Here is a 14,079-nt window from a genome sequence, read left to right as displayed (position 1 = left end):
ATCCCTTAATCCACTCTTCCTCTAGGTATGACTCAACTCAACACATCGCTGAATTGAATAGGCTGTTTTATTATCGATGCTTTCCCATCAGTGGCATTTGCTCAAACTACTACAGGAGAAGCGAACTATGGATTATTTGCCTTGTAAAGAAGTAAACTGACCTTTCCATACTTCATAATCAGTAGTAGAAAATAAACTAGAGAAAAATCTTCTCTGTTGTATTCTCATATTCTGCAAATCACTACCAGTGTTTAACTAGCAAAGATTCAAGAGTCCTATGCAGGCACCCTCCTTCTTTAATGGGTGCTTTGAGGCTATCCAGACTTCTCTTTTGAGTTGCAGCTTTTTATACTTCCTTGGAGGAGCTTTAAAGAGTCCTTTCAGAGTAGCTCCCTCTTTAAAAATAGTTCCTTCATCAGCAATGGGAAGGAAGGACTCAGGACTTCCAATGAAGCTCTTCCCGGGCATCACTGGAACTCATCTTACACTAATCCAATATTTAGCTGTATAGTGTAATTTCATCCATCAAAAAGAAAATAATTTCTTGAGTGTTCTCCTGCTCCTTGAAATATGAGCATTATGAAGTTGCAATAAAAGGACTCTTTTCGTCCATCCTGAAGACATCATTGTGCAAAAAAAAAAATGGCTTTGGAGGTTTTCCAATGCTTAGGAGCAAGGGTTTTGCCTGTATTAGGGACTTTAGGAAAGAGGAGGATTGTCCCCCCCTTTTTTTGTATCACTTTTTTATTTTAAGAATGTTCTTTTATTGAATAAAATAAAGCATAATAAATTATAATATGTAGGCAGTGAGTCAGAGCATTTCTACAAATATATAGACAAGGATGTCTTAATGAAAGTACCAGTGTTGAGTCCATCCTGTTCTAACTATTGTTCCAGAGGTCATCAATTAAACAGTCTAGCTCCCTGCTTTTCCAGTAAAGCACTCCAGTAAAGTAAAGGATTGTCCCCTTTTGATTCCAATGGGAAACCGGTTCTATCAATGGAACTACCATGTTGGATCCCAGTCATTACACTTGAATATACTATTTAATGACTTCCATTTTTCAATGTGTCCATATATACTCAGGCATAAGTCAAAGGCATGTTTGGGGCTCAAAACTGTGTATTTTGATAGGACTCTTGGATAAGCTGAGCCATTCCACAGAGAAGAGAATGTGTCAATGCCACCTAAGGTGGCTAGTGAACCCTGGCCATTGCTGCTACAGCCATTTGCCCAACTAGATACTTAAAAGGGCCATTCACTGCTCAGAGAAGGAGATTCATAGAAGTTAAGGTACATTATTAACTCATATAAAAATGAAACATCCCCTTCTCTGAGAAGAAAAGTGAGAGCTTAATCTGTCCTGGGAAAATCTAAAAGAAGCACCAACCCTCTCTACTCATTTGGTGATCCTTTGAGGGGAAGGGCCAAAGAGCCATCACTGCTGCCATTTCACCACCTAAGCTTTTTTTAAAAAAAAAGCCAGAAGCAGTGCCATGGTCAAGAGAGTAGAGGGTTTGGTGCTTCTGGATTCATCCAGAATGGATGAATTTCTCACCTTTCAGTACTCGATTCAGAGGAAGGGGTGGTTTCTTTTTAGATTGGCTCACAAACAAGTCAACCCAGCTTTTGCGGGTCAGTTTTTGAAAATGAAATATCTACCTTGTTGATGAGTACATACAGTAATTTGCTATTCAGATTTACAGTTTGGGTATTAATTTCAAAATGCAAAGGTTGCTGATGTAAAATTATGCCAAAGTGAGCAGCGGTGAGACATAAAAACATTGAGAAATGGATTTTCATAAATATGATTTACTGTTTTGTCAATTCCCTAACTCACCAATATGTAAAGAAATTAGACAGAAAAAAGAGAAAATAAATGCAAGTGGTCAGAAAAAAATACCAATTTACAACAAACTATCTTCGAGCATAGGACATCTTTCCTTGACTGAAATGAAGAAAGTACCAAGTTAAAACATTTTCTGTCATCATTTCAAATGACCATAGTTTTCACTGTTTTTGTAGAATATGTTACACACAACTTTCAAAGGTATATTTTTTTTTAAAAAAAAATTGTAATATTGAAAAATGTGTTTTTCATGTTTTATTTGGAATTCCTTACCCAACTTTAAAAAAATATTTCATTCCTCCCATTCACACAGTCCTGTCATTTCACTCCTGACATTCTGATAATTCAGTTTTATGATCTATCACTTTTGCTGAAAGCAGACATTTGAAAGCACCATATATAGGAATGAAGTATTTTGCATATGTGTCATTTTCACCCTCAGCCAAATAAACTAACATAATTTGATGATTAATGATTATAATAAAAAGATTAATAGCTTAATTCTCAAGCCTGCATATCTGGTATATGGTCTTTTCCACACATAATACCTTAGGTTTTACCAGAAATTAGAGGATGTAAATTATATATTTTTTTATTTTTTAAAAAAACTGTTTGTAGTCTATTATTAGAATCCTGTACATCCCTCATCATGACAAAGAGTAGCAGCACTTAAGTTTCTCAAAAATCGAGAAAAAATGCTGTATTTCTTATGTTACAAAACAATGTTTTTACTTTTGTTGTTGCTTTTGTGTGCATTCAAGTTGTTTCCAACTTATGACAACCCTGCATCAAACCTATTATGAGGTTTTCTTTCAGAGGTTTTATCACTGCCTTCCTCTGAAGCTGAGAGTGTGTGACTCTGACTTATTCAAGGTCGCCCACAGGGTTTCCATGGCCAAGTGAGGATTCAAATCCTGGTCTCCAGGATCCTAGTCAAACACCCAAACCACTACATCACACCATCTTTTTAATGTTTTTGCTGCTTTTCTTTAAGTCTTTATTATCCAACTCACATGCTTTTTAAAACATAAGCTTTCAAACCTACTCCCCATGACTAAATTATCTGTTTATATACCCAATAATAAAACACTAGTCTTGAATTTAAAACTGTTTTTAGTATTTACATATTAAGTGACCATGATGCTATGCAGCTGAAATCAAACTGCTTCCCTTAAAAGTAACATCTGATTTTTTTTATTTTTACAATTCTCAGGGTTGTTCTCAAGAAAAACTGAAACTAGACTAGTAGACAACTGATTTTTTTAAAAAACACCTACTTTGTATGAAACACGGAGATTCATTTCATCTGGATAGTACAGCTCTGTCAAATGGCTGATGCTGGAGTTTCTTCAGTCCAAGTGTTAAATAGGTCAGAGACAAAATGGAAAGGGATATCCAACTTCTGGAGTACCATGTTGTGCCAAATTATTCTGTACTAGCTTATTGCATGTTACCTGCATTAGGGTGGTTTTATCTCAATTTTAATCAGATGATGACTTGTTTTGGACTGCATCTTGATCTTTATAGTTACCCTTTTAACAAAAATAACTTGTAATAAAGTCCAGTGTCTATCAGGTCATGTAATACCTGGGCTTGTGTCCCCATAGTTCTGGAACATAAAACTGTCTGTGCAGTGTGTGGAGAACCTAGCACTGTGTCCTTGTAGAAATTAACGACATGTTTTCTGTCATTAAGCCTTTTATACATGTCTGCCTGCAATGATGTGTGAATCATATGACAAACTGAAGAATTCAGAAATTTCCTTTTCAATTAAAATGAGACTTGCCCAGATTTGGCTACACACTGTGCCCTCAGTCTAATGATAACACGTCTATTTGCAATGTGTGGAAGGCAAACATGATGCTTAAACCAAGAAGTATGTTATGAGTTTGTGTTTCAACAATGAACACACACAGTACTAACTGACATAGGAAAGAGAAATAATGTATGATAAAATGTATTAACATGGTTCCAAAAGTATTGGTGATAAAAATTGTGACCACATGCAATTAAATGTGCTTTACACTCCCAGAAAGGTTAGTACAGTATATATTTACATGTCTTTCTTGCTAGACACCATCTAATAACACATATTATTCATAATTATGATTATTATTACCACCAAAGTGCTGTTGTTATTCAAGCTATCCCAATAAATTAAGGCCATATAAAACACTTTTAGACTTCAAATGAATCAGACATATTTTCTGAAGTTTTAATAGACAAACTATAAAGTACATTGTGAGCATTTCCATCTCTTAATAGTAATTAGAACTTGAAACTAGCAGGCAACATCTTTACTAGCAGAAATGCAAGCATGCATCCCGAACAAGAGCTCTTATTGGCGGTATTTACCTTTTTCAGCTGTGCTTCTAGCTTACTACACTCCTCCTTCTTTTGTTCTATGGCTATCTCTAAAGACTTTAACTTGGAGTCTCTTTTCAGCCCTGTAGAAGCCAATGATGATGCATGTTCTTTGAGGTCAATTAAGCTAGACTAAAAAAAGATATATATAAAAAAAGACAATTGAAAGATAAGGTTACCAGAAAACACTGACTGGATTGTAATCCCTAGTAAACCTTTCACAGCAGACTTGATAACTGCGCAGAACTACAGTCCTTTCAGGAACATCTGCACTGACGTTTCAGAGTGCAGAAATAGTAAGGCTCATACTTGTTCAGTCCTTGATACAAACATATTTTTACATAGAAATAGATCATACCAGGTATAGGCAGTATGTACATTGTCCTGCTTCTAGTCTAACCAAAAGTAATAATCACTGGCAACATTCATAGGAGTCACTGGATGCTTGGAAACTGAACTGTTGCCTTAAATTAAAACATCATATAGTGCTAATATTGTATAGTTTTCCAGAGTGTTTAATTTGTAATTCCTATTTTCCAAATATGTAAGCCTCCTTAACAAAGTAACATCCAACTTGGAACTAAGTGTGTTCTTGTTTCTAGTATCTGCAATATTTCCATTTAATGTATGGTTTTTATGACTCTAATTTCCAGGGTAGCCTCTCAGGTCATCATATCAGGTGATGCTGATCAAACATAGAAATGGCATCAAATGCCATTTCTGTATTGCGGATTTTGCAGTCTCATAATATTAAATCGATCTGGGCTTTCTCACCACAGTTTGTTTATGCTGAAAGGACACAGACGGGGTACACAATATCTTGGGGCAACTAGAAGCTAATTGCTTCGATTCTAGTCTGCAATTTTAGCTCCAGGATTTCTGAAGAGGTTTTTCTCTGAGTCAAATTCAGTGTATAATATATTACTCAATGTCAGCATACTAGGCATTTTCTCATTCCACCTCACATAATTAGCTATTAGTAAAATGGTGAGGAATTGCTCACTAAACATTGACTTATACTGAACATCCGATGCCATACTGTGCACTGAGCTCTTATTGAGAAAAAGTGAAAATGAAATGTGAAGAGGTGATGGCCTTCCTTCCATCTTTCCTTTTTTTCCTCTCTACTTCAAGAAATGCCACTCCAATACCTCGTTAAATTTGTTCGTTTAATAAGCCAATTATTTCCTGTTTGAAAACTAAGATTTTAAAAGCTCAATCAGATTTGTCACATGGATGTTGTATTTAGCTCTGAAGTTAAGGAAAGTGCTACTGGATCGACAAAACTATCTAGTTCAGCAGCAACTTGTCTGTAGCAGATGTTAAAAAGGCCTACAACCAAAAAGTGAGATCAATAGCAGCTTGGGTTTCACAGCAATTGATACTGAGGGGTAGAATTCCTCAAATACTAGTAATGCAAAGACATCTTGACTGGTAGTGTTTTGCATAAGGCAGCATGTTTTCTGCATTAAGATGTTTATTTTCTTTTTTAAAATATACACTTGACAGTACATATGAATAAGATCCAGGGGTCTTAGTAGACTACAAGCCAAACAAGAGGTGGTGGTATAAGACAGTGCCTAAAAGGCCAATGAAATTCTAGGCTGCATCCAAACAGCCAGTTCAAAACAAGGGAAATATCAGGACGAATCCATTTTGCTTTTGTCAGACCTCAGCTGAGATATTATATTCAGTTCTGGGTACCACAGTTCAAAAAGCTGGAATGTGTCCAAAGGATGGTGTCCAAAATGCTAAAATGTCTGGAAACCAAGCCTTATGAGAAATGGCTTTGGAAAATATAATGTTCAGCTTGGATTTTAAAAAGCTAGACAAGTAATATAATAGCCATATTAAATAGATAAATAGCTATCATGTGGAAGATGGAGCGATTCATCTCTGCTGCTCCAAAGACTAGAACATGAATAATACATGAAATAATATTCCACCTAAACACTAGAAAGAATGTCTTCACTGTAATTTTTAATTAAAAATCTAGAAAAAGAAATGCCTATGTACTAAAATAATCAACTGACCCAAGGAAGAACGAAAACTACCATTAAATTATGTTAAGACCCAGTACAGGTGTAGAACTGAAGAAGAGAATGTAAAAGCCCTATGGAAGTAGAAAGACAACTGTAGTATAAAGACTTTTCCTGGGCAGGAAAGAACAAATGGGAAGCAGGAGTGGTCACTATGGAGAAGTCCTTTTTATTCCTTGCTACTCAAACTATTGCCTTGTGAAAAAGGGTTTTCTGTAGATGTAGTGACAAATGGGAACAGGCACTTCATATGCTATGTTGCTAGCCTCAAAGGGGTTTAAAGACCAGAGCCCACTGTTTAATTTTAGCTCTGAAATGAATGATGGCACAATATGATCATAAAGCTGAATTCCAGTTAGAACTCATCATAACATTCTGCAACTAAATTTTTGGGCTTGCCCCCAAAGGCAGCTAGACATATAATATGATATAACAATTTAAAGAGGCATAATAAACAAAGGTTCAAACTGCTAAAAACGTTCAACGGTAAAAATAAGACCCACCAAATGAGGGCCCTTCTACACGGGCCTGATAACCCATCATAGGTAATGGGTTTACCTGAGGCATCCAAACGATGCCTCAGGGAAACCCGGATTAATGCGGAGTAAAATGGGTTTTCCCAGTTTAGTCCATATTAATTTGACACCTGGAAAGATCTGGACATTAAACTAAGGTCCAGATCTTTCCAGGTTCCAGGTCTGTGGGTACTGATTCCTGGACCTGCTTCTGCAGTCCCAGAGATAAATCCCCATAGCCATTCCAGTTCTTTGGGCTCCTGGAGCCTGAGGGAGTGGGAGGGCACACACCTCCTTCCCCCAGCCCCCCATTTCCCCCAAAGAAAACTTACCCGAGAGGCCTGCAGACATCACTGGCCCCTCTGAATGTCAATGAAAGGTTGACTCGAGATGGCATCCAGCCCCCTTGCACAGGCCCCAACTGCAATGTACTCCTGACGTGCAAAAATGACATGCAGGAGTATTCTTCAGAGGGGCCTGAGCTCCCAGCATCCCCCCAGTAAGTGTTTTGGGAAAATGGGGGGCTGGAGGGAGACTGGATACTATCTCAGGTCAACCATGGCATCTAGCCTCCCCTCAAGGGAAAGCCCTGGGTTTGGGTTGGGGACAGGAATCCAGTCTGGAAGGGCCCTCAGAAGGTCCCTAAGAAGTGTAATGCTACAGTCTCCAACATTCTAACATAACCATCCAAAATTCTGGTCAAAATAATTGTGGCCCCTTCTGATACAGTAGGAGAAAGGAAACAAGGCAGTGGGCAAATCTGCAAAAGTACTCAATTCCAAAAAACCCTTTTTTAGATCCAAGAACCCCTTTGAAGTCCATCCATTATTTACCGATATGTGTGATGCAGCATCCAGAACATATTAATGTGCTATTTTTCTACTCTAACATTTAATCTGAACTACAAAAATTCCATATGTTAATTAAATAAATCAATCCAAATATTTAAATGCAAATACTGACCTCTTTTTCTGTTAGCTCTGCTTGTAAAGCATTCACCTTTTCCTTCAAGTCTTTGTTTTCTTTTTTAAAGGATTCAATTTCTTCAACTCTTTCACGGTCATCTCTCTCCCTCTGCTCCTTTAATCGCTCTATAATTCTCTCCTAAAAAGAGAAAGTACAGCTACACATTATCATTTCAAGCAGCATATGTGGTTATATTACATAAGAAGTTAAAATATATATTATTATTTTCCACAGAAACTCTGGATTTGCTCTCAATGGCAAAACATCAATACTGAGGTCACCCTCCCAGCAACTTAACTAGCTCTATGAATGGAGGTCAGGCCCTCGGCTTTGACCTGTCAAGCCCTGCAGTTCCCATGATTCAACATATTGTGATTTGCTAATTACACAAGAATACCCTTCTCTCTGCTTGTGCAGTCCAAGACACAATGCAAAGGGAGAAAGAGAAGGTCAAACTGTTAGTAGATGTGCTATCCTTTTACCTTTTAAATCATGCTTTACATGTGTTTTAAACTCTTTGTGATTTTAATAAAATTCTTTGGGGTTTTTTAACAGCTGCACAATAAGAGTTTAACAGTACAGTACTTGTATTAATTTGTGAGAAGAAAGGCAAGACACTATTTAATTAAACACATATGTACATACATACATACATACATAAAACAAGTCACCATGCACGCTCAGTGAATTGCATTTAATTTGCTACAGTTTGTTACTATACTATATCCTATGTGGTTTTGACTTTCCTGTTACCATTCTTCCATTATCACAGGGCAAGCAATTTTTGAAAATTACCAGTATGTTGATCTGTCATTGACTTGATAAATATAAACCATATAGTTGGGAAAGCTTTTTTGTTTTAGAATACATATTCCAGCATCCTCCCATCCGGCATGGTAGTATCTTGAGGATTGTGGGAACTTTAATCCAAATATAGTAGAGTCTCACTTATCCAAGCTAAACGGGCCGGCAGAAGCTTGGATAAGCGAATATCTTGGATAATAAGGAGGGATTAACGAAAAGCCTATTAAACATCAAATTAGGTTATGATTTTACAAATTAAGCACCAAAACATCATTTTATACAACAAATTTGACAGAAAAAGTAGTTCAATACGCAGTAATGTTATGTTGAAATTACTGTATTTATGAATTTAGCATCAAAATATCCTGATATATTGAAACAGAGATTACAAAAATGGCTTGGATAATCCAGAGGCTTGGATAAGCGAGGCTTGGTTAAGTGAGACTCTACTGTAGTAACATCTCCAAGATCTGATGTAAATGTTGGTTTCCAATGCAAATATCCACTTTTCCCTTTTTACTGGATAACTAGCTGTTGCCTATAGTCTTGAGACCTCAGCTTGAGCAGCATCGTATTAAGTTAGAAAGCCAGGAGAACAGCAACAACCTCATTCAACACAAAATGTATTAATGAGGCATAAATATGTGCCTCATTTCAAAAGGAAGTAGTTAGTGTACACTCTTAAAAGAGACTGCAAATATTTGTGTTTCTTCAAAAACCTTAGTTCTTTCCTCTTGTAATACAATATAATACATCACACAAAAGAGCCTTATGTTTGATCAGTACTATAGCTAAGGCTATGTATTGTGCTAGATGTACAAATATATAACTAATGTTAATATTATTGTGAGATTTTTAACATTCAAGTGAAGACATTTATTTAACCAAGTAATAAGGCCTCAGTCAGGGGACCTTCCATGCATACACATTTGGAGCTTTTTGACATAGAAAAATAATCATCTCTAAGACCAATGATCTCAAAATAAGATTGTTGATACAGAACAGGCATTATTAGCTACTGCATTTTAAGAGCATTTTTTAAAAACCTGGAAGTGCTTAGATTGATTGCAGTAATGAAGAGCATCTAATCCGGTTTCACCTCCTAAAGGAAAGCAACTGTACAACAGTGACAAATTTAGATATATTTAGGTATTTTCTAGAAGTCAAACAGAGTTTGAATGTATTCATTTTAAATGTGATTATTACTGGATATTACTGTAACACTAATCCACATGCTTTCCGGAGATTAAATCCATGCTAGGACACGTGCTGTGTTGAGACACACTTGAGACTGCATTGTTAGAATCCTCAAGATTCACCGATTTTGTAGAAAAACTATACAAGGCTTTGACATTAAACAAATAAATAACGTTTCACTATTTGCTCTTTCTTGTTCCTGCTGCCCCCACTTTTTGCTTTTGAAGGAAGTGTTAAAAGTGTTTGCATTTATTTCTAGACTTCTCGTCCTTCATGGTTTGATTTGTTCTCCAGGGACTTGGCGTGAAGAATAAATGCATCATCCCTGGAGCCAATATTAACACTGGGGGATTGTTCCACAGGCTACAGTCACTGAGGAAAATGATGAAATGAAGTCCTCAAAGGTTTCCGTGTCAGTGGGATAGTGAATCCCTGACGTTAAACAAGCTACTCAAAATATGCTGAACCTATTTTTGGGAGTAGGATTCAGCATCTCATTTAGCCATTTTAATTTTAAAATCTGGAATAAAACCATTAATTTTGTTTTTAATATATCAATAATCAATAAGATAAAGATATTTCTAGGATACTCTAACTGAAAATCCTCTTGGTTTTTATCTCTCTCCATTACAGCATAAAGCATACCACAGTCAGCATTGTAAATTAGGAGGGTGGTCTTTTTGGCTTCAAACTACAGGAAAGGTGAACGTGAGGAAGAATTTCCCAACTGGGTTCCTGTGAGTCTTTCGGGCTGTGTGGCCATGTTCCAGAAGATTTCTCTCCTGACGTTTCGCCCACATCTGTGGCAGGCATCTTCAGAGGTTGTCTGCCACACATGTGGGCAAAATGTCAGAAAAGAAAACTTCTGGAACATGGCCATACAGCCCAAAAGACTCACAGCAACCCAGTGATTCCAGCCATGAAAGCCTCTGATAATACAACTACCCAACTATGAGAGCTGTTCAGCAGTGGAAGTCTTTGCCCCGGACTGTGGTAGAGGCTCCTTCTTTGAAGGCTTTTAAGCAGAGGCTGCAAGGCCATCTATCAGGACTGCTCTGAATATGGATTTCTGCTTCTTGGCAGGGAGTTGGACTGGATGGCCCACGAGGTCTCTTCTAACTTTATGATTCTATATTAGAACCAGCACAATTATCTACAAAAGCTGTATGGTGCGATATTAATAACAAAAGTAATTCCCCACACAGCCCATAGCTAAAACTATGGAATTTTGAGGACAAAGATGCAGTGACATCCACAATCCTGGAAACTGACAAAAATGGGTTAGACAATTTCATTAAGAATTTGGCCATCAGTAGTTTCAAGTCATGACAGATAAATTCTATAATGATGCTAATTTTATTATGGATGAATTAACTCTATACTTTGGTTCACCAATGGCCAGAAAAAGAATAGAATATTTCAGATTTTCCACTTTTTAAATAGAATTATTATGGCTCATAAACATTTATTTTGTAAAAGAATGAAGCCTGTTCAATTTATTTAAAATGTACTTTATTAATGATAGCAGGCTGAGCCTAAAACATTTGTGCTGCTAATCATAGTTGCACTTTTTATGTTTTATTTAAGACTGGATGATATCACTCTCCAGCAGAAAACAAAGATCAATTGAACTATAATCTCCATGAGCTAGATGTTGAAAAGACATGTTTAAATGTCCTAATATACCAAGTTTGCATTGACTAATCACTAACATGTTGAAGTCCCAACAACATATCTGTTCTAGTATTATTTATATTGGCAAACAGTCTGGCTGTATATATCTGTTCCCTTACGGGCCTAATCTACATATATTTTATCACTAAAGCAAGCAAGAACTAAATGGCAATGGTTGAAAGCTCTACATCACACACATTCAAACTGCTTATTTGCAGTAAAAGTAACTGCAGCTGTTGAGAGAACATGGCTGAATTCTAAAGCTGGGACCCTTCTGGGACACCGTTATTGTTAACTGTGATCATGTTGACTGTGGTGTTTGTCAACCCTATGAATGAGAAGCTTCCAAGTCACCTTATCGTCTGTCCTGTTCAGATCTTGCACACTTGGGATTGTGGTTTCTTTGGTTGAATTATCCATTTACAATATGCTCTTCCTCTTTTCCAACTGCTTTCTACTTTTCCAAACATTATTGTCTTTTCTAGGGAATCAAGCTGCCTATAAGGACTTCATCCCTCTGGACAAATCAAGCAGTCTGGATCAATGGTTTTCGGAACACTCCATTTGTCTATGACACAGATGATTTTCTTACCTCCATCACACCTCTTCATTTCTCTGATTTATTCAGGAGTTCTCCATTTGATTTACCATCACACAGTGGAGATTTGTCCCCACCCACTGTCCCACCTCCATTTTCTTCGTTTTAAAAAAACTTTCTCTCTTTGAAGTCTCCCTTCGCCTGTATTCTCCACCCACCCACCACCCCTTGTGCAAAGCCACACCCAGAGCCAAGGCACTGGAAAATCTGTGTCTTTCAGAGGGAGGAAGAAGAATGGAATGTTTCCTGCTCCGTTTGCCCAGCATTTCCCAGGTTGTGAGGGAACTAATTGCCACTGATGTCATTGTAGAGAAGCAAACAGGTTCAGGAAGAGCAACAGATAGAAAAGCAGAAGCTTCTGTTAAAGCTGCCAGATTGCATAATGCAGCTCAGAGATCAAAAACCTGTAGGCTCATGCTGGTGCCCAGCAAGACGTTCCCACCCTTTATACATTCAGCCAGTTGATGGTCTGTGAGAAAGAGAGACCATGATGGAAAATACTTTAATTCCATAAATAGCTCAGCAGTTCAATCTGGTTGCCCTATAGTATTCTTTTGTTTTCCTGTTTTGTGTTGTTCTTGGACTGGCTATATATTTGCACTACTCTGTTTGCTTCCTCCAGAGCTTCTGACCTGCTGATGACTTCTGGACTGGCTATTGACCACCACTGTGTTTCTCCCTGCATCTAACCCAGGTAACTTGCGACTCACCTGAACTGGACTGACTAATCAAGAGCGCCTACACACCAACTACCTTCTCTCTCTGGCAACTTCTGACTTGTGTTCCGAACAGAAGACTTTGTTGTAGAATTTTGCTTTGCTTTCACTTTCACTTTGCTTTCATGGAAAATTAATGCAATGTTCCTGTGCTTAATGCAATCCCTAGTGTGCTCTTTCTTGGGAACTGAAATATAGATTCATTTCCGTTGTTTTGTTTTCTATATTTGTAGACAGATTTTAGTTAGAATTGGGACAGATTCTATCTTTGTAGCTTGAAGCAACTTTCTTGGTATGTCATCTGTTCCTGATGATTTACATCTTCCAAATGCCACTACAGTAGAGTCGCGCTTATCCAATGTAAACGGGCTGGCAGAACGTTGGATAAGCGAATATGTTGGATAATAAGGAGAGATTAAGGAAAAGCCTATTAAACATTAAATTAGGTTATGATTTTACAAATTAAGCACCAAAACGTCATGTTATACAACAAATTGGACAGAAAAGGTAGTTCAATACACAGTAATGCTAAGTAGTAATTACTGTATTTACGAATTTAGCACCAAAATATCATGATGTATTGAAAACATTGACTACAAAAATGCATTGGATAATCCAGAACGTTGGATAAGCGAGTGTTGGATAAGTGAGACTCTAGTGTATTTCACTTTTGAAAACTTTACATTCATTTTCAAATAGTTCTTCCATGAATTAAATTGCCATCCTTTTATATCTTTTATATAGTTCTTTAATGTATTGTTTTCATTGGCTTTTTATATGTACTTGTTATTGTAATGGTAATACAGCCTCTTGGTTTAACCTTCACTTTAATTTTTCAGCTCTTATTGAAGAGGTCTCTTGTTCATTTTTGTTGTTATCTTCTATTTATCTGCATTAATCATTACTACACTAGTGTAAACATGTGTAAGTAGCTGTGCTTTCTTAGTGATTCCATAAATGCAACCCCAAGTGCAACCAACGGGTCTACAAGCACACACATACTTTTCTATTTCACTTTTGACTTGATGAGTGGAGAACAAATTAGCCATTGCACAAGTAGTTTCACAGTCATTTGAAGACCTTCCGAGAAATGACAAGGCCAGACACAAATATATGGATAAATAATGGCCATTTTATTGACTTAACTTGTCAACCAAGCTCTCCTAGGCAACACAAGTATTTGGGGGAGAGCAACTCAACGTGGGTCTTTTGCTGAGGGACACCCATGAGCATCTCCTCTGCATCCTGGGCGAACCACCAGATCCTGAATGCAAACCCAACTCCAATGAGTTGGTAACATTGGCATGATCATACTGAAAGGCCCTCCTGGGACATTTCCTCCCAAGCCCTACAAGA

The 14,079-nt window shown here is 37.2% G+C and overlaps 1 protein-coding gene across 18 annotated transcripts in view; it reads right to left on the bottom strand.

The window, feature by feature from the left end:
* Window positions 1-14,079, bottom strand: part of erc2 (ELKS/RAB6-interacting/CAST family member 2) — a 698,491-nt gene that overhangs the window by 435,644 nt on the left and 248,768 nt on the right. For 17 of the 18 annotated variants that reach the window (XM_062969888.1, XM_062969890.1, XM_062969892.1 and 14 more), the window contains 2 exons: window positions 7,732-7,872; window positions 4,206-4,346 (listed from right to left, as the gene is read on the bottom strand). In XM_062969888.1, the coding sequence (XP_062825958.1) occupies window positions 4,206-4,346; window positions 7,732-7,872 (282 nt within the window). The remainder of the gene's footprint in view (window positions 1-4,205; window positions 4,347-7,731; window positions 7,873-14,079) is intronic. The other variant, XM_062969902.1, reaches the window with a different exon arrangement.

The sequence above is a fragment of the Anolis carolinensis genome, chromosome 2, assembly GCF_035594765.1.
Source record: "Anolis carolinensis isolate JA03-04 chromosome 2, rAnoCar3.1.pri, whole genome shotgun sequence".
NCBI lineage: Eukaryota > Metazoa > Chordata > Lepidosauria > Squamata > Dactyloidae > Anolis > Anolis carolinensis.
The sequence above is the reverse complement of the archived record's forward strand: the minus strand, read 5'-3'. Positions and strand labels throughout refer to the sequence as shown.